Source organism: Solanum stenotomum, chromosome 9, assembly GCF_019186545.1.
Source record: "Solanum stenotomum isolate F172 chromosome 9, ASM1918654v1, whole genome shotgun sequence".
NCBI classification, from domain to species: domain Eukaryota; kingdom Viridiplantae; phylum Streptophyta; class Magnoliopsida; order Solanales; family Solanaceae; genus Solanum; species Solanum stenotomum.
The window spans coordinates 40,814,875-40,839,980 of NC_064290.1; the positions used below are offsets into that span (position 1 = coordinate 40,814,875).

Below are 25,106 nucleotides of genomic sequence, written 5' to 3' on the forward strand. Positions count from 1 at the left end.
AGAGAGCACATTTCTATTATATAGTTGTATTCTCAACACATCCCCTCATGTGGGCCTGATTTTTATTTTCATGGCCAAGCACGTGAGGATTCTTTTTGATATGGGTGGCGATGAAAATTCAATCTTAGGACCTCTGCATACTCTGATACCATGTAAGAGTTGGAAAAGATATTGTCAACAATGTCTACGATTAATTTCACGAGGCACTTGCTATTTACTTCTCAAACAAGAATTCAAACAAAGAGAAAGTCTTACTATTCAAAACAAGAACAGGAAATAGTGTTGTTGTGTACTCCTAAACAAAATGGAACTATCTTTTATGACTTTCAAGTTGTTAGTATCATACATCTATTGCTCAATTCTTGTTATGTCTATGACAGTCTCAACCTTTGATGAACAAGTTTTACTAGACTTCAAAAGTAGAATCACTGATGATCCATTCCAAGTCATGTCTTCTTGGAACAATTCTCTCCATTACTGCAATTGGACAGGCATAACATGCAACCCCTCCTTTCAAAGAGTCATGATTCTTGACTTGAGATCACTAAAGCTCGTTGGATCCATACCGTCTTCTATTGGGAACCTCACGTTCCTAACAACGATAAATCTTAGGAATAATAGCTTCCATGGTGAAGTCCCTATGGAAATTGGCAACCTCTTGCAACTGCAACATCTTAATCTCACTTGGAATTCATTTACTGGAACCATTCCTGCTAATCTGAGTTACTGTAAAGAACTTAGATCACTTGCTCTAGAATATAATAGTCTGGTTGGTAAAGTATTACCTGATCAGTTCAGTTCACTTTCAAAGTTGAATTATTTAGGCCTTGGAAGCAACAATCTAACAGGAGGTATCCCATCTTGGATAGGAAATTTTTCGACTCTTCGAGGTCTTTCCCTTGCAATCAACAATCTACAAGGACCAATACCTCGAGATATTGGACGTTTGTCAAACTTGCAAATATTCCAAGTTTATGGAAATCAGTTGAATGGTACAATTCCTCAATCTCTTTTCAATATATCCTCTGTTTACTATTTCTCTGTTACTCAAAACTTGTTGTATGGAGAGCTTCCATCAGATATAGGCCTTACTCTTCCGAATCTTGTGGTGTTTGCTGGTGCTGTGAACGATTTCACTGGACCAATTCCTGTTTCATTATCAAATGCAACAAAACTTGGTGTACTTGAATTGTCTCAAAATAAGCTGACCGGAAATGTCCCTACGAGTTTAGGACAATTGCAAGGGTTGTATAGGATGAACTTTGAGATCAATAGTCTTGGAAGAAACACAAGTGGGGATTTGAGGTTTCTTGATTTCCTAGTTAACTGCACAAGTTTGCAAGTTCTTAGCTTTGAGGACAACATTTTGGGAGGTGAATTGCCTAAAACAATCGGTAACCTTTCCACGAGGCTAGAAATATTTGCTCTTGGTTATAATATGATAGTTGGTTCTCTTCCTACAGGACTAGAAAATCTTGTTAATTTGACCCTTCTATCACTGGATAATAACTACTTGAGAGGCAGTGTTCCTGAGTCTTTAGGTAAGCTTCGACTCCTGCAAGGACTGCCGTTGAATGGAAACAAGTTATCAGGAAGGATTCCATCTTCTATTGGTAACTTAACATCTTTGTCTACTTTACACATTGAGGACAATGAATTAGAAGGAAACATACCTCCGGAGCTCGGGCAGTGCATTCGCTTATCAAGGCTAAACCTTACAGGAAATAATCTTGTTGGTTCCATACCAAAGGAGCTTGCAGGTCTTTCTTCTCTTTCGATTTCCTTAGCCTTAGCGAACAATTCGTTGACCGGTTCCTTGCCAGCTGAATTTGGAAAGTTGATAAATCTCAAGGAAATGGATATTTCACATAACAAATTATCAGGTGAAATTCCAAGTACTCTAAGTAGCTGTGTCAGCTTAGAGCGCTTCATAGCGAATAACAACCTGTTTCGAGGAGAAATTCCTGAATCCTTGCAAGGTTTAAGAGGTTTAGAAGAAATTGATTTGTCACACAATAACATCTCAGGAGGAATACCTGAGTTTATTGGGAAACTTCCATATCTTAGGAAGCTTGATCTTTCATTCAACGAACTTGAAGGCGAAGTACCAACTGAAAGGATCTTTGCAAATGAAACCGCCGTCTCAATCTCAGGGAATGATGAACTATGTGGAGGTCCTCCAAACTACAATTTTCCTACATGCCCTAAACAAAAAGATGCATCATCAAAGAAACACATTAGTTCAAGGATAAAAGTAGCAATTATTATTTCGGTTGCATTTCTGTTTTTACTTTTGTGTTCTTTTGCAGCTTGCTATATAGTAATTAGGAAGTCGAGAAAGAGAGATCTTACTGGACGGTCCTCAAGAGAAAGGCAGTCTGATCATTTTGATGATGAAGAACCTACTTTATTTAATGATCCAATTTTGACAGCAAAGATAACTTACCAAGATATATTCAAGTCAACCAATGGATTTTCTGAGGATAATCTAGTCGGTACAGGAAGTTTTGGTTCTGTTTACAGAGGAAAGTTTCAGGTTTTTGATAAAGTTATGGCAGTGAAAGTATTGAACCTCCAACAAAGAGGTGCTTTGAAAAGCTTTTCGGATGAATGTAGAGCTTTGAAAAGCATAAGGCATCGAAATCTACTTAAGATAATAGCTGTTTGTTCAAGCATCGATTACCAAGGTAATGATTTCAAATGCATAGTCTTTGAGTTCATGGAAAATGGAAGCTTAGATGACTGGCTGCACTCGAAAGGTGATGAGCAATACCTCAATATTATCCAAAGACTAAACATCGCAATAGATGCTGCTTCAGCACTTGATTATCTCCACAACAATTGCCAAGTACCAATTGTTCACTGTGATTTAAAACCGAGCAACATACTGCTCGATGAAGAGATGACTGCCCATGTTGGTGACTTTGGATTGGCAAAATTTCTCTTCAAATCATCATGGAACAAACATACATCTATTGCACTAAAGGGTTCTATTGGTTATATCCCACCAGGTATGTCATTAATCCATGTTGATTCCTCTTGCATATCTATTTCCCTTATCAGGGGTCCTAACATGTAAGATGTTTGTGCACCTCAATCTCATATACTCCCTCCGTTTCAATTTGTTTGTGTGGTTTTGACTTGACACAAAGTTCAAGAAAAATAAAGAATACTTTCGAATCTTGTCGTCTTAAACTAAAGATACATAAAATGTACGAACATGTCCTTTAATTTGTTGAAATTTAAAGAGTTGTCAAAAAGCAAAGAGACACTCTTTTATAAATGGACTATAAAGGAAAATAAGACAAATGAATTGAAACGAAGGGAGCTTATCTTTGTGATGCTTAAGGTGTCGAATGAACAAATCAATAACTAAGCATTCATATGAGGTTGTCATTTTCATGTGAGTGAACATATGTTCAGTGTCCCAACATAATTCATCATTATCTTGCAGAATATGGATCAGGTGTAAATGTGTCCACTCTAGGAGATGTTTATAGCTTTGGTATCATGCTAGAGTTGTGTACCGGTAGAAGGCCAACCGATGAGATCTTCAAAGATGGCCTGAATATTCACCAATATGTCAAATCCCATCTGCCTAGACGTATCACGGAGATTGCTGATGCATCATTGCTTTTAGCATATGAAGAACACAATATATATGAGGACAATGCAAGTGATTTGGAAGAAAAGGCAATACTTCAAGATGATGAGTATATATCCAAGCTAAACACCAGCACTAATATACAAGAATGCTTGATCTCAATCATGAAAATAGGACTTTTATGCAGTAGCTCATCGCCAAGAGATCGAATGCCAATAAGCATAGCTTTGAAAGAGATTCACACAATCAAGAACTTATTTCTAGAGTCTAAGAGGATATATAATAGTATAGATAGATCAGATGGTAATAAGCTAATCAAATTATCATCTTCAGTATTTTATTGATGAAGGCTAATATACATAGAATTACAACTTTGAAATAGATACTATTTACAATAGTACTATAGATAGCCTCACAAAATGTGAATTGTGACCAAGAAATTAAGGGATATGGTCGAGTTTTTTTTTTTTTTTTGAGTAATGGATGGAGTTCCTTTTTCCATCCTATCCCATTCACCGATACTAATTATTGATACTATGAAAGTAGTTTTTTTTGCTTTTACGTCAGCTCATGATCTAAACAAGTCGCACATACATCCTAGTACATGTTCTTCAACACTGAGGGCACCCCTGAAGAGTGGGAGATTTCGTGACATTTCTGATTGGATGTCTTGTATTTCTAATAAGTAAAAAATGTGATATATGAGTAGGACCATATCTTTAACAGTAAGCTAAATTTGTGAAATCAGTTGTATATAAATTGTGACAAAGAAGAATTGAAAATGCAGTGAGGGATATGAAATGGTAATCAACTTTATTTGATATGACATGTAAATAACTTTCGATTTAAAATCCTTTCTAATACATATGAGACATATAAAAAGGGGAATTTGAGTATATAGTTGTGCAAAAACAGGGTGGAGAATCTTCTAGGCGTGTTTGTCCATAAATTCTCCATCCACACGACATATAATATCTCTAATTGTTGACAATTAATTTTTTAATATATTTTTAATTGGCTTCCTTAAATCCTAAACTCTCCCGCTTCAAGTAGGAGATGTCAAGACAGAGACAAGACCATGGCTAAGAAGGTGAAGAAGAAGATGGTGGATGTCACAGTTGAAATAAATTAATTATACGGTGATAGTTTTAACTTTTAACCTAATACTAATTTATTTAGATTGATCATGATAAATTATTTTTCCACTTGGAGTGGCACGTGTTAGAATTTTTAAATAAAAGAGAGAGTATACACACATCATCAAAAATTAGTCAAGATGTAGTTTCACTAACTATTGAGAGATAAGTAGGTAGGAAACTCACACTCTCAATAATTTAGATATAAAAAACTAGAATAGTTAGGTATGTTTTTAACCGTTAAATCATTAAATTAATTGTGACTAACAAAAGTTTGGACCAAATATTACTCAAAATATTGCCTTCGTAATTAAATATATTAATTATCTATAATAACTTTATCTAGTTCAATTAAAGAGAATGCAAGAGATGCGCGTTGTTACAAATTACAATATATAATAGGAAAAAGTTAATTTGGACTACTTGTATATTTTATAAACTACAGAAACCTCAACAATTTGGCGTTAATTACATCTTATCCCGAAAGCTTCTCAAATTACAATAATCTCAGATTTTTCAAAACTCGTGGATACATTGCTTCTTAACCTAATACATAGCAAAATATACATAAGTTATATATTAGATACATAACTATAAACAAGATTCATACTGATTTAAGTTTGAAATTATTGGGGTTATTTATCAATAAAAACATTTGGACTAGATACATTGTACACAAACAAAGTTGTAATGTATACGGTAGAGGTGGAATGATAAATTTGGATATTAAAAGAGAGAAGGAAAAAGAAGATTTTTGTAATTAATTCAAATGGTAGAGATTTTTACAGATTATGTTACCATAAGTCGTGTAATTACGTAATTTTTCTTGTATATTTGGTACAAAAATTTCTGACTAATTGCCGAATTAAAATTCTTTATATTGATGATTTAGAGGGTGCTTGGATTGACTTAAAAGTGGGTCAAACCTACTTTTAAGTCAGTTTTTGACTTCTGGAAAGTGTTGAAAAAATACAAAAAATAACTTAAAATAAGTTAGAAAGTACTTGGCAAAGTAAAAAATGACTTAAAATAAGTTAAAAATGACTTAAAATAAGTCAAAAATCAAAAGTAGGTCTACCCCTACTTTTTATTTTTTGACTTAAAAGTCATTTCAGTTTGACTTTTTATTTTGACTTAAAAGCTATTTTTTTAATCTAATCCAAACGGGCTCTTAGTCAACCCATCTTTGTTAGCATTATTACTTGGATTCATAAAGAACTCATACTCATAAAATCTACATGGTTACCCTTATTTAGAAAAACAATTATTAAATTTAAATTTATAATTTATAATTTAATATTGAAATAATTTAATTACCTATTATCCAAAATCAAGTGCCTTTTTGGGATAAACTCAAATTCAATTCATCTCATCAAATTGAGCAACAAAATCTCTCAAAATTTATTAACTTTCTATTACAATGTGAACTTCAAATATTATATTTGGTAAAAGCAATATGAAAACAATCTACTTAAAGGGTTTACCTCTTTTGAGAAGCAAGTGATATAGCAAACCAAAATAAATCAAGCTTCTTTATTCTTAATTTGCTCTAAACTTTCATTACCAAATGACTTCTGCAAAACGAGATTTTATCAAGTAAGCTTTTTTGCTATATCTTTTTTAGTTTTTGACGTTTGTCTTCTTTTTCTTAAGATTTCATGATATTTATATGGTGCTTTTCAATTCTTAGTGAGATGATCAAGAAAGTAACGAATGCACTTGACCTCAGAAGGGAAATACTTGACTTGAAATATGAATTGGAGAGTCTATTGATCGAGAGATCAGCTTGCTCTGCCACCATTGAAGAAGAACAAGAGAAACTTCTCATTAAGTATTGTGAGGAGGGTGACCAATTGAACGATGAGGTTAATTTTCATAAAATCAAATATTTATTCATGAAATGCTCTAGTTAATTGATTACTAACTTTATGTGATCATTTCTTTTGCAGTATGATAACTGGTTAAGTTTTTTCAAACTTTTGAAGACAATAGCTTCTGAAAACTAGTGTTGGATGTGGAATTTTTTAATGAGATTACATTTTACATACTTATTGCTTTAGTAGCAAGAGAAAAAAATGTTGGGTGTTATTAAATAAATATTATAGCCTTCTCTTTGGAAATTCTGGTTGTACTGCAATGCTCTTGATGAAATATATTATATTATAGTTTTCTCGTGATTCAGTTTGTATTAAGATATATGAAGTCAAATAATTTTTTTAAGAATATAGTAATAGAAGAATACAAATGAAAAGAATCATTGAAAGGGACTGATGTTTGATAACGTTGTTTCGCTATATATTATTATATTTTTTTAAAAGAATCATTGAAAGGGATTGATGTATTTTGACAAAATTTCAACAACTATTATTTCTGAACTCATAATTTGCAAAAAAAAACAAATTCATTTATTGCTAATGTTTACACACATCAAGTTGATATTTCGAATCCACCTTCATATAATTATCAATACAACACATAAAAGGAAAGAAAATCACAAGTCTATCATTGAGATGTATTTACTTAACCAATTCGATGTTTCCACATATTTAATAGAATAATTTTTTTTCCTCATTTCAATTATCTTATTTAACCCTTCTTAAAATTCACAACCTTGCGAAAAAGTCACAACTTCTCATCAAATTCACAACTCTTTAGAAAAGTCTTCATGAAAGTCACAACTTTTCACAAAAATCACAACTCTTCATTTTTCATTCATACCTTTTAAAATCCAACACTTAATTCCAAGGCACCAAAAGAAGAAAGAATAAACAAAGAAAATTGATTTCAATTTCTATGCAACATTACTACTCTTGCGCCTCTTAGTCCACAACTCATAACATTGCAGGAATGGTTGAATTCATAACATTTGGTTCTTTAGTAAACAAAACTTATATTTATTCCATTATTATTTGTAGGTTTTTTTTCGCTGTAGGAGAGTCGAATTCAAATAAATTAATTAAGTTTCTTATGAAGTATGTTCATTCCTCAAAGTTTTCTTCCTCCTATTTCATGAAGCTTAATCTTTTACTATTAGTCATAGTGACTCATGTAACTATTGCAATTTTTTTTTGCTATTTTGATGACTTTTTTGAACTCTGTTAAAAATCCCAGCAAGCATGATTGAAAATTGATCTTCTCTTTTGTCCCTTTCGACATGTTTCTTCATATACTTTTTGAAAAAATTGTTTGTGGCCCATGCTATATTGATAGCACAGAACAACAAATATGTGACAACTAATACGGAACCAATGATGAACTTTGTTAAAAGAACCAAACAGATTCCTCTCTTACTTGCCACAATTAATATATTATTTTTATTGTTTTATCTTAGGTACAAACTTTGTGTATGCCATTGTACTCTTCCTAGAATATTTGTATAGAGACAATTAGTTCACTTCTTTTTATCTCAAGTTGACTAATTTGTCATATTTCTTCATCTCTTTTTTTAGGCATAATAAGAGATCAAGTTTTCTTGAAACTACATTTTCCCAAAATACAGTGTAACAAAAATATTTTTTATCGGCGATAAATATGCACATTAACGAAAAGTGCTAAAGCCTTTACCGACATTAATTAATTGCCATTAGATTCAATGTCGCTATAGACTTTAAAATCATTTATAGAGAGTACTAGTTGCCTCTGAAAATACATATTTAACAAAATTAAGCTATTAATTGTCATTAAAGATCATTTTTGTTGTAGTGATAACTCTTTATTTTGACTTCTTTCAATTAAATTTGTGAACTGTAAATATGGATATAGCCCGACAGACTATCTTTTTGAAAAATATGTTAAGCAACATGCATTTTTCTTCCTGATTGTTAGGAAAGTAAGGTCGTCTTTACTATTATTATTTGTGAATTCAAGTTTTCAGAAAATTATGCTATGAGATTTTAATATGTTATGTATCAAAATTTGGGTTTAGAATATCCAGTTGTGAACAGTTCCATTTAGGTTTCACCCACTACTTGGTTGATCATTGCATTAATTCTTTGTAAATGCATACTATAACCATAACAATACCTATGGTTCAATTTCAAATAAGTTGGGGCAGGTGAGATGAAATCTAAGCAATAGTTTTGACTATTCTAAGACAATGAGGAAAAACCTTTATGATATTAACCATTTTAGGTCATTTTTGACATATACATGATACGACATACTATAATAAAAAAGAGATTGGTGGAGGTTCGTAAGAAAGGAGCCGAAGGTCCTTCATTTGAATTTAGTTAATTATGTATGTTCTTGTAAGGACATGATGTTCCACTTTACTTGGAGTATTGTGATTCAAAACTTTTAAGTCTCTTCTTTGACGGATGATGTGGTTGTTTATAACTTCAGGAAATTTAGAAAATTTTGTTACTTCTGACCAACTATCTCCATGGAGATTTCTCTTATACTTCTTTCTTAGACTTAAAATTTCTCTCTGACTTATAATTTTTGTGCAATAAAAATTAAAAATTAAAAAATATAACACTTTAAGATTTCGAAGGAACACTTTGCCTTAAGATAAGATATTATTGACAATGTAGTGTATGTATTGAAAATATGGATATTGTTGAATGATCATATGTAAGCTTAATAAAATAGTTCAATTCCGTGTGAAGCACGAATAATTTACCTAGTTATAATAATAATTTTTAATGTCCTGTGCATGAAATATAATTGAAAATTTATCCATAGAAGATTTCAATCTTGGGTAGATTCAAAATTTGTCCTTTAAATATATTCATAAGCAACATTATGCATTTAATTTCGATAATTATGAGTACTTTTGCTCTCCTTTAAATATTTAACGAACTCTAGTTATTAGATTATGGAACTCCCAAAAAAAAAATTAAAGACTAAAATAGAATAAAAGAACTACGTGGATCAGACATATTAAACACTTCATCTTTATTTTACTAAATAAAATAAGTACTTTAATGTATGATTTAAAAAATTTAAAGAATTTTTTTGCCTTCAAGCCTAAGTTATGATGATTCCCCCCTCTCTTTTACAACCTTTTGTTTCTTTATTTATTTTCCTTTTATGAGTTTGTTTATGGCTCAAATAGTAGGTTTTGATGGACAAGAAAATTCTTTAGATTACGTACATCTTAGTTCATTGAAATCCAAAAATAAGATGAATTTTATAGGATTTAGCATTGAAAATTGACTTTGTTTATTACTTGTTTCTTTTTTTCTAATTTTATTTTTCTTAGTAATGAATTCATACATTAATGGAAGTCTTGGATCTAATTCTAATCAAGGGCAGAAAAAGAGCTAATTTGTTGACATTTATTGTCTTTATTTAACTACTTTAGATAATTAAAAAGTACTGGATAGTTTGTTGATCGAAGAAATTGATTTCTCTCTTTTTGGAAATTTTGATTTCCTGTTAATGGTGTCTATAATATCTCTGATTGTGCATCCTAGGGTTTGAGATATATGTGATCTTCATGTCCTTACAACATTTTTTTGGTTTTTAATTTATAAAAATGCTCCAATTTTTTAAGATTTGATTTCGAACTAATCATGGATGTGATTATATTTTTCTTGTGATATATTTTATTTGTTTATGTTTGGTTCTACATGACAACATTTTCATCTCTCTTTTTTTCTCATCTTTCAGGCGATACTAATCAACTTAACAAATTCACATATTTCTCATTATTAATTTTAAGAAAATAAAATAGAAAGCTTGGTACAATTAAGTAAACCATTAATAATAATAATTTCTTGCCTAGGTATAGATTCTAATCCATGCACCATTCTCAACACTAATTCATATCTTTTACCTCCTTTTGTTTTGAAAAAAAAATATTAGTTGCATTCTCTCTCTATCACGATCCAATTTCTAACTAAGTTATAATTGATATTCGATGCCTTATCTTGATCAAGCGTACCTTCTTGCAAGACAATGCTAGACTTCAGAAGTGGAAGGTCAAACGTGCATACATAGCCCCATTAACTTGTCCCTAAATTTTATTTTGGCACTCCAACTTAACCTTGTTTCATTTTAATCTCCCAACTCCATTTCCAATTTACCATTTAAACACAAAATACTAACCGGACATATTAATGAAATTATTCACCTTTTTAAAATGCACGTGAGATCCTATTTAAAGTTAATATTCAATATTTTTATTGTTAACAACCTTCGCCCCTATTTATTTTCTCTCCAACCCCATTTTTTCCCTTCATCTACTTTACTCATTGTAACAATTCGAACCGTCGTTAATAGGAAAAAGAGTAACGTCTAAGGAAAACTGGGCCACCCTCCCGCTAGAGCGGGCCAGCTTCCGCTACGACAGTGGCGCTCTAGCGGGGTAAGCTAGCACCAGAGCGGGATAGGCGGAATAGAATGTAAATAACGTGAAATCTTATTTTCTCCTTCTTCCTAAAACACCTAATTTAGACGTAAACCACGCTAGAAACCATCAAAAAGCTGCTCTAAGCTTGGGAAGGAAGGAGAAGAAGAATTCTAGTGTAAGGAGATCGATGGATTGTGGATTTCCGGTCAAGATCACCGTCTCGAAGTCTGAAAATAAGAATCGAAGCCAAAATTCCGTACAGTAGCTTGGCGCCCAAGTAGTCTAGGTTTTATTAACTGAGTAGTTATAAATTTGTGCTCACTACGTAGTATAATGTAAATCAATGGTAGGATTTATGCGTAGGCCTTCGTGCACTGAATAAAATATGTTTAAATCATAGGAAGAAGCCTTTGACGATGAACTAGGGCTAGATGATAGTTGATTTCTTGGTTGCGTGATATATGAGATGATTACTACATGGTGATGCGTCTGTGCACTTGAATAAAGCATTGTGATCAAACCTAATGTAAATAAGGATAGATGAATGCTGAATTCCATGAATCATGACTTAATTGTATGATTTTGAGAATATACTAGTGATTGTGATTGTGGCTTGTTAAATGGATCGGGTGTTGCGTTCCGACACACTAAGTTGAATCGGTTGCCGTGTTCCTATATAACTATGGTATCGGTTGCCACGTTTCGGCATAAACATTGAATCGGGTACCACTAATCGGTACACTAATAATTTGGGTTTGGGTTCCATGAAAGGACCATTGACTTGACATAATTATATATCTTGAAATATGTGAAAAGCTTTATTGTTTGTAAACCTAATTGATACTTTATTCCTCTGGAATTGTTAAATGATTATGAGGACTTATATCTGATTGTTCTACTACGTTGAGTGAACTTGTTATGTATCTCGTTGTTGAATGAACCGGGAAGAGCAAGCCTCAATCGGGATGTGATACGATCTATGGGAAGGGCTAGGGGTTCAAGAGTTGCTAATGTTTAAGAGGAAGGTTGTCTGTGTGTTGCAAGAGATTTGTGGGTAGAGGTTAGGAAGCCTTGATAAAAGGCGCTAGGTGGCAAGGACTACGTAAGATGATGAGAAGGCAATGTATGTCGTGTGTGATTGTTCGTTCGGGGGAATGTTTGTAATTATGGACTCTTTTATGAGTTAGGATGGTTAGGCGATTGTTCGTTCGGGGGAATGTTGGTAGTTGTAATTATGGACTCTTTTATGAGTTAGGATGGTTAGGCTATGACTAAGAACCTAGTAAGGTGGGTTGACTGAGTCGGAAGTAGTAGTAAGGGTACTAGCATAATTCTGAGGTATTCAAGAGAGGGTAAATGTGGAGAAGTGAGTGGTTTCATTGCATGATCTTGCTAGTTGAATTCTTATATTATGTGGTGGGCATCGGGCTTACCGATGATGCCTACCAGTACGTGTGGTTTTATACTGATACTACTCTTGCTATACCTTTTGACATAGTCTGGATGCAGGGTCGGTGAGGTCTCATTAGGTGAAGACGAAGAAAGTCTCCAACAACTTCTATTTTTCCTTCCGCCTGGTGGGAGCTGTGTCTTTTCATTATCATGTTTGACTTTGCACTCTTAGCAGCTCTTGTACATGTCTAGACTAGATCCTTGGGGGTGTTAATTACTTTACAAGTCTTAACCCCAAATTGTTTTAAAATTTCTTATTTATGAAACCTGTTATTTCAATTTTCTCCATATTTCTTTAATTTTCCGCATGTTTTAATTATTGGGATACGAGGGTTCTCCTACTTAGGTGTTACAGTAGGTGCCCGCACGGCTGGGTCGTGACAAATTTGTATCAGAGCCCAAGTTATCGGTCTCCTAGTACAAGTGCAAAATGTGGAATAGACTCATGCAGATTGGTGTGTTGACGTCCACATCTAATCTTCAAGAGGCTAGGAGACATTCTAGGAAGTTGTTCCACCTTTTCTATCCTTTCGTGCGAATGTCGCTTGTGGTATGAGTTGAGTCCAATTGGTATCTCCCGATTCCAATTAGTATCTCAACAAGCAAAGTAAATTGGAACTGAGAAGGTTCCAATTGGTATCTGACCCTAGGGGTGGTGTGAGTGCATGGATGATCACTAATGGTCATCCATGGAGCGAACTAACTAATAATTTGGACTTGTCTGTGAATGTGTGCCTTTTGGTTGTCTAAATTAACTGTGAATGTGAAAGTTGTATTTGCTTAGATATGATGATATGATTAAGTGCAATAAATGAGTGTTCGGGCATGATATGTGCAATATGCTAGTCGAGTTGTTGAAATTATGCAAGTTGTGGCTGCTAGAGTATCGTGAACCTCGTTGTGGAAAGAAGGTCATGACCAAATTCGATGCCAGGGTCTAGATAATTTACGAGGTGATTCGTAAGTAAAATATGGACGTGTCTTGAGCTTGACTAATAACTGTGTGAGTGTCTGGGTGTATTTTGGGGATGTGTGGGTTGTGGTGTTGATTAATGAGAATGAGTTGGATTGTGTATCATTGAGGTTGACTCGGGGTAGACATCGACTATCCTAGATAAAGGGGAGCCTCTGTCAAGGGAGCCCGACCAAACTCCATAAGTCGAGCGTGAAAGGTAGGCGCTTTCTCCTCCAAATTCAGCAAGTGAAAACCCCGCTCACAACATAATTTAGTGTTCCGGTGGTCATGGTACCGTTCCCGACTAGCAGCATCAGGAAACCGGACGAGGGGGAGAGTTTAGGGAGAAATGGGGGAAAATGATCTTTTCTCCCTATATACTGTTTCCTGATCTCCCGCTATAGCGGGAGTATTCTCGCCACAGCGGCTCCGCTCCAGTGGAAGGGCTATCGCTCTGGGCGGTCAGACTGTGTAGATAGGCCACATTCGTTTCCTCGTGTGTTGCCTCAAATTCCGAACCAACTCTTTGAGTATAGCACCTTCTGTGTTTCCAACTTAAAAAAACCTCCATTTTTTGTGATTTTGTAAAGGGACCGATCCAATAGTTTAGAATTACTTCAAAAAAGGTCATGTTTATCTCTTAACTAGTCGTTCAGGGATGAATGATGGGTAAATTGGTATCTTTTGTAACGACCCGAACCGCCGTTAATAAGAAAAAGAGTAACGTCTAAGGAAAATTGGGCCACCCTCCCGCCAGAACGGGCTAGCTGCCGCTACGGCGGTGTCACTCTAGCGAGGTAAGCTGGCGCCAAGTGGGATAGGTGGAACAAAATGTAAATAACGCGAAATCTTATTTTCTCATTCTTCCTAAAACACCTAATTTAGGCATAAACCACCCTAGAAACCCTCAAAAAGCTGCTTTAAGCTTGGGAAGGAAAGAGAAGGAGAATTTTAGCATAAGGAGATCGATGGATTGCAGATTTTCGGTTAAGATCACCGACGCGAAGTCCGAAAACAAGAATTGAAGACAAAATTTTGTGCAGCAGCTTGGCACCCAGGTAGGCTAGGTTTCATTAATTTAGTAGTTATAAATTTGTGCTCACTATGTAGTATAATGTAAATCAATGGTAGAATTTATGTGTAGGCCTTCGTGCACCGGATAAAAGATGTTTAAATCATAGGAAGAAGCCTTAGACGATGAACTAGGGCTAGGTGATGGTTGATTTCTTGGTTGCGTGATATATATTGATAATTACCGCATGGTGATGCATGTGTGTACTTGAATAAAACATTGTGATCAAACCTATTATAAATAAGGATAGATGAATGATGAATGCCATGAATCATGACTTGATTGTATGATTTTGAAAATATACTTGTGATTGTGATTGTGGCTTGTTAAATAGATAGAGTGTTGCGTTCCGACACACTAACTTGGATCGGTTGCCACATTTTGGCATAAATATGAGATCGATTGCCACATTCCGGCATAAGCATTGGATCGGGTACCACAAATCGGTACACTAACAGTTTGAGTTTGGGTTCCATGAGAGGACTATTGACTTGACATAATTGTATATCTTGAAATATGTGAAATGCTCCATTATTTGTAAACCTAATTGATACTTTATTCCTCCAGAATTGTTAATTGATTATGAGGACTTATATTTGATTGTTTTACTACATTGTTGATTGAACTTGTTATGTATCTCGTTGTTGAATGAACTGGGAAGGGCAAGCCCCAATCGGGATGTGACACGGTATGTGGTAAGGGCCAGGGGTTCAAGTGTTGCTAATGTTTGAGAGGAAGGTTGTCCGTGTGTTGCAAGAGATTTGTGGGTAGAGGTTAGGAAGCCTTGATAAAAGGCACTAGGTGGCAAGGACTAGATAAGATGGAGAGAAGTCAAGGGTATGTCGTGTGTGATTGTTCGTTCGAGGGAATGTTGGTAGTTGTAATTGTGGACTCTTCTATGAGTTAGGATGGTTAGGCTATGACTAAGAACCTAGTAAGATGGGTTGACTGAGTCAGAAGTAGTAATAAGGGTACTAGCGTTAATCTGAGGTATTCGAGAGAGGGTAAACGTGGAGAAGCGGGTGATTTCATTGCATGATCTTGCTAGTTGAATTCTTATATTATGCGGTGGGCGTTATGTTGACCGATGATGCCTACCAGTACATGTGGTTTTATACTGATACTACTCTTGCTATGCCTTTAGGCATAGTCTGGATGTAGGGTCAGTGATGTCTCATTAGGTGAAGACGAAAAAAGTCTCCAGCAGCTTCTATTTTTCCTTTCGCCTGGTAGGAGCTGTGTCTTTTAATTGTTTTTTTTAGCTTTGTACTCTTAGTAGCTCTTGTACCTGTCTAGACTAGATCCTTGGGGTTGTTAATTACTTTACAAGTCGTAATCCGAAATTGTTTTAAAAGTTCTTATTTATGAAACCCGTTATTTCAATTTTCTCCGTTTTTCTTTAATTTTCCGCATGTTTTAACTATTGGGATATGAGGGTTCTCCTACTTAGGTGTTGGAGTAGGTGCCCGCACGGCCCGGTGGGTTGGGTTGTGAGACTCATCCATTTATTTTCTTTTGGCATAATACATAAATGTGCACTTCAACTTGGCTTTAACTGACATCTATGCTCTCCAACTTTGGATGTGTACAAGTAGGGACTTAAACTTGTATAAAATTGAACAAATAGACGCATTCGTCTTACTTGGCATCCTACATGGAAATTTTGTGTCCTACGCGTATTATACCATGTAGGAAGCGTGTGCCTGCTTGTTCAATTTTATACAAGTTTAAGTGTCTAGTACTTGTGCACACACAAAGTTGGAGGACACTCCATTTTGATTTAACTCTCTATATACTAAAGATAATATTCTTCTTAGTTTGATTTAGATAATTCATTGTCTATATAAAATTTAGAATATCAATTATATTCTACGTTATAAAGGACTAAATTAAATATTAATATAATAAGTAAAGAGTTAGATTGAGGAGAAATATATCATATCAAAATTTAGAAATATTTATTACCCGAATGATGTCTGATATTTTGTTGAGGCCACATAAATTTAAAAGATGATATATTCATAGTAACATAAACTCGATGTTTATATTAACATCTATCAGTAATCTATCTCAATAATAAATTTTGAAATCAATTGAATACAACTAATTAGTATATATTCTTATATTGCTTAAAGATGATCAATTGATATAATTAATGTAAATGCCAAGTAAATTTGGATGACTTGGAGAAAATAAAACACGTGGCGTTATTTAATTGAATTTTTTTTTACCCTTTAAATGTTTGTGTAACACGCGCTGAACACTTATACTAGGTAAAACTCTTTTTTGTTTAAATGGTATATGGAAAATGGAGTTGGAGGGTTAAAATAGAACAAGACTGAGTTGAAGTGCCAAAATGAGATTTCGAGACGAGCTAAAGGGGTCGTGTATGTGTTTGGCCAAGTCATAACATCATATACATAGACAATTCCAATTCCATTTGCTTAAGCTCAACTAAACTAACCAGCATTAGGCCAACTGAACAAATAATTGAACTGATGATGATTAACATCTTCAATCTGCTAAAGTAATTTGTTATATAAGAGCCAAAAACATCAAGGCAAACGAAATGATGTGAAATTTTGCCAGTTACTAGTAACAGAACGACTGGAAGACCCTTCGAACCTCAAGCTCCTGAAACCAAGGAAAGAAAGACAACGATTAACAATAAGAAGAAAATTTACATGGGAAACACATTCATGTCTTCATAGAACTTTCATCGTTCTAATGGATCTACAAGAATTTACACAGGACACTTGTGCAACACATGTGTTTAGAAATTAGTTTCTCAATATCTAGCAGAGGAACTCAATATCACGATTGAAAACAAAGCTAGTAGAGCGAATTTACCCGCTGGTTGAGCTGTGAATTGCATGAGAAGCAAGGAGAATGTCTCTAATTAGTTGAAGTTCCTTGACAACATCCCCGATATCCATCCTTTCTCTCGGGGATTCAGCTGAACATGCAACTCCAATCTGTATTATCGAGATCAAGCATTCCTGCTCTTGTTTTATACTAGTATCATCTTGATTGATAAGTACTCCTTCTTCCTCAGCCTCTTGTCTTTCTCTGCTGTTGCTAGGTAGAAGCATCGGGTCTACTATTTCATCAAGCAAAGCCGTCTTAGCAAAACTGTGAAGACTCCGTCCATTTTCGAACATGCTGTCAGTAGGTCTCTTTCCAGTAAACATCTCTAGTAGAAGGATCCCATAGCTGTAAACGTCACCAAATTCGGAAGCCTTACCTCCTATGCTGTTCTCTGCCCACAGAGGAAAGAAAACATGTAATCAACTTAAAACATGTAAAATCAATATGAAAACTTTCTCAAGAAGACACGAGAAAAGACCCAAAATAGTCCCTTATCTTTGGACTAAGACTTAAAAGTCATCCTTGTTTTTTCACACGGAGTACTTGTAGTCCCTATGTTTGCAATATTGGTGCATGCACTTTTGGTCCTCCCTCAAATGTCCGTCTATTTAATACATTGGTTTTGTCCATAATTTAGTGTATAAAATGTTCAGTCATAATCCTTTATGTTTAGTAGAAACAATAACACCATGAGAGAGAAGGTGAGACGAAGCGTATGTGCTCTTAGTTCTGTACAACTAGTCCAAGCATCAGTGCAGCTAAACCAAGAATCTACCTTTGTTTTTCGAACAATATCAGTTTATTGTAGACAAATAACGTTGCAAGGAAAGAAAATTTTGTACTGTTGCACGAGAAATCTAACACAATGAACCTCTCAATCCCAATAAAAAAAGAGACAAATTTGAGGGCGGACTAAAACTGCAGCAATACTGTAAACATGGAGGACTGTTAGTGCTCTGAACAAGGATGCCTTTTGAGTCTAAAATTCAAGGGACTATCAACTACATTACCTGGTGCAGCATATCCAATTGAACTATATTTGCTCATGGTTTCTGAGAAAAACATTGTTAATCCAAAATCAGCTACATGGGCAGTCATGTCATTGTCGAGAAGAATGTTGTCCGGTTTCAGATCACACAACACAATTGGATTATGGCAATGGTTATGAAGATATTCCAGTGCACAAGCCACATCAATAGAAATGCTTAGTCTTTCGACTAGACCTAGTATCCTCACCTCATTAGTTGAGGCATCAGCTCCCGGAATAGGATGCAACCAACTTTCTAAGCTCCCATTAGGCATGTATTCGTAAACTAAAGCTATAAACGGATTACCCTCAAAATCACTAGTTGAACAGGCATTATAGATCTTAACAAGATTTTGATGCCTTATGTTTCTCAAGGCCTCACACTCAGCCATGAAGCTCTTAGAAGTATCCCCTTGTTGGTCAATGTTTATCACCTTCACCGCAACCATACATTGACCTGGATCAAGTACCCCTTTGTAAACAGAACTAAAGCTACCATTTCCAATCAAATTGGCAGAAGAGAATCCATTTGTCGCCCTATATAGGCTCTCATAAGTAACCGGTGAAGATGTTAAAGAAGGCTCTCCCGTTGCCTTTCTTAACCGAATGATTATGACTAAAGACATGATGAAAACCAGTGCAACAAGTCCAGAAAGAAGAGGGATCATTAGCTTAATGCTTCTGGACTTATCACTACCATCAGGGTCAGCGTTCGGACATATTGGCAACTCCAGTTCCGGTATACCCCCACAAAGTTTCCTATTCCCTGATACGGAGATTGCAGTTGCGTTCCTGAAAACACCTTCAGTTGGCAACTGACCTTCAAACTGGTTGAAAGATAAGTTCACTTTTTTTAAGGAAATGAGTTGAAGGGATGTTGGAATCTGCCCAGATAAATTGTTGCACGAAAGATCCAATTCTTCAAGACCTTTCAAAGAACTAATGGATGAAGGAATTATACCTTCAAATAAGTTGCCAGCTAAAACAAGGCTTTCCAAACCTACACACCTCCCTATACTACTAGGAATTTTCCCAGACAACATGTTATTAGAAATATCCAATCTTCCAAGATTATTGAGAGCTCCAATTTCAACTGATAGCGGACCGGACAATTGATTGTCAGCAAGATTAAGAGAATTTGTTAAGGAAGACAAACTCATAAATCCATCTGGTATGGTACCACTAAGATGATTCTGAGAAAGGTCTAAATCTTGCAAGTACCGGAAATCGCCAAAACTAAGGGGAATATTACCAGTTAACTCATTCTTTTCCAAATGAAGTGAATATAATCGAGTCATGTTAGACATAAAAGATGGAATACTTCCTGAAAACTTGTTTTCGGACAAATCCACTAACTGAAGCCTACGAAGATTGCCAACGACTTCAGGAATGCTACATGAAAAATCATTCTTTTGCAGTTGCAATTCAGTCAAGTTAACAAGATTCCCTATTCCTGAATGAATACAACCAAATAGTTGATTACCTCCCAATCTTAGTGACAGAAGAGTCGTCGATAAATTTGCAATAGAATCAGGTAGCTCACCTCCAAATTTGCAATCACTCAAATCCAGAACTTTCAGGTTTCTGCATCTACCCAAAGAATTGAAAAAACTCAAGTCATCAACTTCTCCTGTTCCAATGGAATTTGATGCAAGAATCAGCCACCAAAGATCCGATAACCCCCCGAAGTCAATTGACACTTTGCCAGTGAAATTGCTACCATATGCATCAAGTTCAACTAGATTTGAAGCATTAGATAATGACTTTGGAAGGGGTCCAGTAAACCAGTTATGACCAATCTTAAGAACTTTCAACTTACGAAGACTTAAACCAAAGTCTGATGGCAAAGTTCCATACAACTGATTATAACAAACTGTGAATATCTCAAGAGATGAAAGATTAAAAATTTCAGCAGGTACAATACCAGATAACTTATTTATACCCAAACCAAGAACATTCAATGTCTTCAATTGACTAAGAGAACTTGGAATAGTTCCTTCCAAATTGTTAACCGATAAGGAAAGTGATTTGATTGCGGAAAGATTACCTAAGGTTTCCGGGATTGGTCCATTGAGGTTGTTGTTATGAACTTGCAATCTCTCAAGCTTTTGCAATGAACCAAGTTCAAATGGAATCTTTCCAGACAACTGATTCCAACCAACACCAAGTATAACAAGATTCAAACAACGAGAAAGATTTATCGGTATCTCTCCAGAAAATGAGTTATTAGTCAAACTAAGATGCTGAAGCCTAAACAAACCACCAACCTGTGGTGGGATTTTTCCATGGAAATTGTTGAGCTCAAGTTTGAGACTAGTAAGAAAAGTAAGATTTCCTATGAAAGGTGACAAAGTACCTACTAAGTCAAGTGATGTTAAGTGCAGTTTAGTGACTCTTTGATGAAGATGGCCACAAGTGACACCTTCCCAGCTGCAGAAATGGACTGAATTATTCCATGAAGTAAACATACCATGAGGATCTTGAGTTACCTTTTCTTTGATGGCAAGTAAGGCTTGGATATCAGTTTCATTACCATTCTGTAACTTCAAGGCATGTGAGATATTGAACATGAATGAAAGGAGGGTAATTAGATAGAAAACAAAAGAACATAATGGCATTGGAATCTTGAAGTCTAGAGAAAAAACCATACTTGTTACAGACAATGTATTCAAGAATGAGGTAGCTAGCTGGTTTATTCTATGCTTTTTGGTGTGAAAAATCCTTTCTTTTTTTCTTTTTATACTCTATTTATTCACTTGGCATTTATTAAAAATACCTTTACTTTTTCATTCTTGGACTAAGAACAGAGCAGCAATAGAGCCATTATATATGCAAGGTGGACGGAGATTTTAAGGACAAATGTGCCTAGACAAACATTTGGTCAAGTCAACGTTTAACTGTGTTTTGCTAACCATTGGGTGATAGTTTAAGTAGCTATTTATTCACTTGACATTAATTAAAAATAGCTTCACTTAATCATTCTTGAACTAAGAACAGAGAAAGCTGATCCTTTCTGCAGCCAATGAAGCATTGGAAATTTACATGCTCCACTTTTTCTATTTTGAGTGCAACAAATTCTGACCATTTCAATTTCTGTTCAAGTTCTTTACCAGCATTCTATTTCAGGAATGTGTAGTGAATTTAAGGAAGTTTAGATGGTAATCAAAGATTAGTTACATTGTAATTAGTGAAGCTAGTTGAAGATATGGTTGCATCAACAATCCATGACATATAATAGAAAATTGAGACCTGTCTAATCAAGAATCTGATTCTTTTTCTTCCTTTTGCCTTTTGATTCTCTCTCAAATGGAGTGTCAATATGTACTGTCCCAATTTTGACTGATTACAAAATTTAATTGGAAAAAAAAAAACTTTTGACACTTCTAATTTAAATAAACTATATTTTTTTCTTTGAAAACACTTTTGAACTTGACAAAAATATTAGTTGTTTCCAAACTATTGACAGCCTTAAAAATACTCATCTACTTGAACACCTGAACTTAGATACACCCCCGATCTGCCAAATGACATAGCATGTGGTCTCAAACTCTTTAGGAGCATGAGACTCTTAATAAAAGGCAAGAGAAGTGTTGAAAATACCCCTAAACTTGGTGAGAATTTAGGGATGTATTTCACTCGTGTTACAAGATCGAGAGTGTATTTAAGTTCAGTTAGTCAAGTAAATGAGTATTTTTAAGGCTGTCACTAGTTCGGAAATGAAACTAATAATTCACGTTTAGTTTAGGGGTGTTTTCAATACTTCTCAATTATTATTTTTTAAAGAGTTAACGCATAAATTAAAATGGAGAAAGTAAAATCTTGTGACTAATCCAGTTGGCTTAGTGGGTTGCCTTACATAACATAGACAGTGTATAATTGAGAGAAGGAAGGGTACAAAGACAGTAAATAAGACAATATTCATTAATTTGTATGTCAGGTCTGGTACAAAGGAAGGGTAAAGTGATAAAAGAGATGAATAGTACAACATTACTAATATCTCTAGTAACAACCTTTTAACTTGGAAAACACAAATTGGAGTTTTCTGAATTGTGACAAGATATTATTATCTGCAAATTTGGATTTTTGAATCTCTAAAACAAATTATTTGAAGGTCAAATTAAGACATATGTGGTAAGGTAAATACTTACGCGCATCAGATATTTACATTTAACTTATAAATATAAGATGTGTTTTCACATATACATTTGTCACTTAAAAGTACTCAGCCCTCCTAATAAACACATAAATTTCAATCATGAAAATGTTTTGAGTGTTCTTCACAAAGATGTAATGATAAAAGGAAAAAAAATATGACAACAATTTCGAGTAGTTATTAGCAATTCAAAAATCATGGAAGTTAATTTTGCCTCTCCTATTCTATAATATAGATAGATACATGAAACTTTAACTCTAGTTAGATTTGAAATCTTTATATTAGCAACTCAAATATTTTAAATATATCCATTTCATCATCGCAATTAGAGTTGAAATCCTCTTGTGTGATATATTCTTTTTTTAAAAAATTAAATCACCATTGGTGGGGATTAGTCATCGCCTAATTTATGTATTGATGATAAAAAATAAATACACAAATGGTACATTGGCTTTCTGTCCCACTCACCTCGAGAGATAAGGAGAATGAATAGTTCATCCTTAAACAAAAGAGTCTCAATTATGAGATTTGGCCTATTCGTTTGGAATCCTCCAGAATCCATAATTACAAAAGTATAGAACGACCTTGACCAAAAAATTCAAAAGCAATCAATCATTATGAAACAACTTCTTCTAGGCTCGAATCTTGATGTATGAGCGTTCTTCAATGTCGTTCTACAAACAACTTTTAACCTCATTAGGTAAGGCTAAATTCTGAACGTGAAGAATTAATTTAACCTTCTTCTCTCTCCCAAATTTGCTAAGTAATCAGCCAGATTGTTTTATATTTAACATCTTTGAATAACTCATTTCGAGAACAATTGAATGTTGACGAAATTATGAATGACTGACATTTCAGTTATTCTCAAAAGTTGTCAAGTTACATAAAAAGGATTGTAAAAAACTTGCTTAAGGATACATTCTATAAAACAAATGTACAAAGTCCAATAATGTATTTCAAAAATAAATATCATCCGTAGTATCATATTTCAACACCCAATTTATGCTTTATCCTTTCATAAGAAATCAAAAACATCTCCAAATATTGTCACTAGTATGTTAAAAGTCATTACTCATGATGTCTATGCTTTACTTGACCCCAAAACCACTTTATCTTATGTAACCCCCTTATGTTGCTAAAAAGTTTGAAATGAGTCCGGAACAACTTAATGAACCATTTGTTGTTTCCACTCCTATTGGTGAGTCCATTATAACTAAAAGAGTTTATAGAGATTGCACAGTAACAATATGTCGTAGCGATACCATGGCCAATTTAGTTGAGGTACGGATAACTTTGATGTCATTATTGTTACGGATAACTTTGATGTCATTATGGTAACAAATCGGTTGCATTCATGTTATGCTAGCTATATTGTTGGACTAAAACTTTGAATTTCCAATTTCCTAATGAGCCAATCTTAGAGTGGAAGGGATGCACAATAGTTCCAAAGGGTAGATTTATTTCATACCCTAAGGCCACAAAGATGGTTTCAAAGTGGTACATCTATCACAAAAGCACTAATTCATATATTCCACCCCGAGCTGGTCACCGAAACTTAGATCAACCATCTGTAAGTGATCTAATAAGCTCAAAAATGGAAGGCATGTTATGTCGTCTCAAGAAAGTTGGATCTATAGATGCGGGTATGCAATAACTACGTAGTGACTTAGTAACCATGGGACAAGTAGTAAAATCCTACTCCACCTCAATTAAATAGATTGAAGCTCCGCTAAGGCAGATGTCAGCCACAATAAATTAAATGCATGAGGTCATTCTTTCGAGTGACACTATGGCAAATCCAAAGGCTGGAAGAGGTAATGTGAGCCGTTGTATGGGTTTTGCAACTCGCGGAGTGGCCGAGTGTTTATTAAATATGTGGTGTTAGATGATAAACCATATACAATTAAATAGGTCAGAGTGCCCCACCCCCCCTTTTTGCAAACACTGATGAAGAAAGCTAAAGAGATGCACGAGATAGAGAAGTTGAGCTTAAAATAAAAGAATGAGGAGAAAGTCACTTCAGTGATACCTATGCCCAGTCCAAAGGTCCTCCTCCCTTTCCAAAGAGATTGGTGAAGAAAGTTGTGGATGACAGTTTGAAAAGACTGGTGAAAATAAAACTGTTGAAAAGAAAGATAAATTGATTTTAAGAGAAAAGATTAAGAAGAAAAAAACATTAATCAAACCAATGCCTATTCATAAGTGTCCTCCAACCTTCCTACATAAACTAAAGAAGAACAAACACGAGGCCACTTTTAAATATTTCTTCAATATCTTCAAACAACTGCATATAAACATATCTTTGATTGAAGCACTGAGATATGCCAAAATATTGCAAAATATCTATAAGAGTTGTATAATTCAAAAGGCGTCTGGAAGATTGTGAGACGGTTGCACTTATAGAAGAGTGCAATTCGAGGGTATTAAGCAAGCTTACTAAAAAGCTTGAGGATCTAGGAAGTTTCAGCCCCTATACAAATTGGTGAAATTGATGTTGGACATGCACTATATGATCTAGAGGCAAGTAAGACAGTCACCTTTGAC

At 34.6% G+C, this 25,106-nt stretch overlaps 2 protein-coding genes across 2 annotated transcripts; one reads left to right on the forward strand and one right to left on the reverse strand.

The window, feature by feature from the left end:
- The first annotated feature begins 222 nt into the window (after positions 1–222).
- LOC125877132 (probable LRR receptor-like serine/threonine-protein kinase At3g47570) lies at positions 223–4,072 on the forward strand. The gene is made up of 2 exons (XM_049558453.1): positions 223–3,011; positions 3,455–4,072. Exons 1-2 carry the CDS (start codon positions 305–307, stop codon positions 3,946–3,948), a joined length of 3,201 nt encoding a protein of 1,066 aa, XP_049414410.1. The 5' UTR covers positions 223–304; the 3' UTR covers positions 3,949–4,072.
- Positions 4,073–16,870: 12,798 nt separating this feature from the next.
- LOC125877133 (putative receptor-like protein kinase At3g47110) lies at positions 16,871–21,097 on the reverse strand. The gene is made up of 3 exons (XM_049558454.1): positions 18,393–21,097; positions 17,365–17,773; positions 16,871–17,148 (listed from the first exon to the last, which is right to left on the reverse strand). The coding sequence occupies exons 1-3, from the start codon at positions 21,055–21,057 to the stop codon at positions 17,070–17,072; spliced, it is 3,153 nt and encodes a 1,050-aa protein (XP_049414411.1). The 5' UTR covers positions 21,058–21,097; the 3' UTR covers positions 16,871–17,069.
- Positions 21,098–25,106: the final 4,009 nt, after the last annotated feature.

Coding starts and splice junctions, on each gene's coding strand:
- LOC125877132 (XM_049558453.1), top strand. CDS start 305: ATGGAACTATCTTTTATGACTTTCAAGTTGTTAGTATCATACATCTAT. Junction 3,012..3,454: donor TATTGGTTATATCCCACCAG/GTATGTCATTAA, acceptor ATTATCTTGCAG/AATATGGATCAGGTGTAAAT.
- LOC125877133 (XM_049558454.1), bottom strand. CDS start 21,057: ATGGTTTTTTCTCTAGACTTCAAGATTCCAATGCCATTATGTTCTTTT. Junction 17,774..18,392: donor AATTGGATATGCTGCACCAG/GTAATGTAGTTG, acceptor CTCTGTGGGCAG/AGAACAGCATAGGAGGTAAG. Junction 17,149..17,364: donor ATTCACAGCTCAACCAGCGG/GTAAATTCGCTC, acceptor CCTTGGTTTCAG/GAGCTTGAGGTTCGAAGGGT.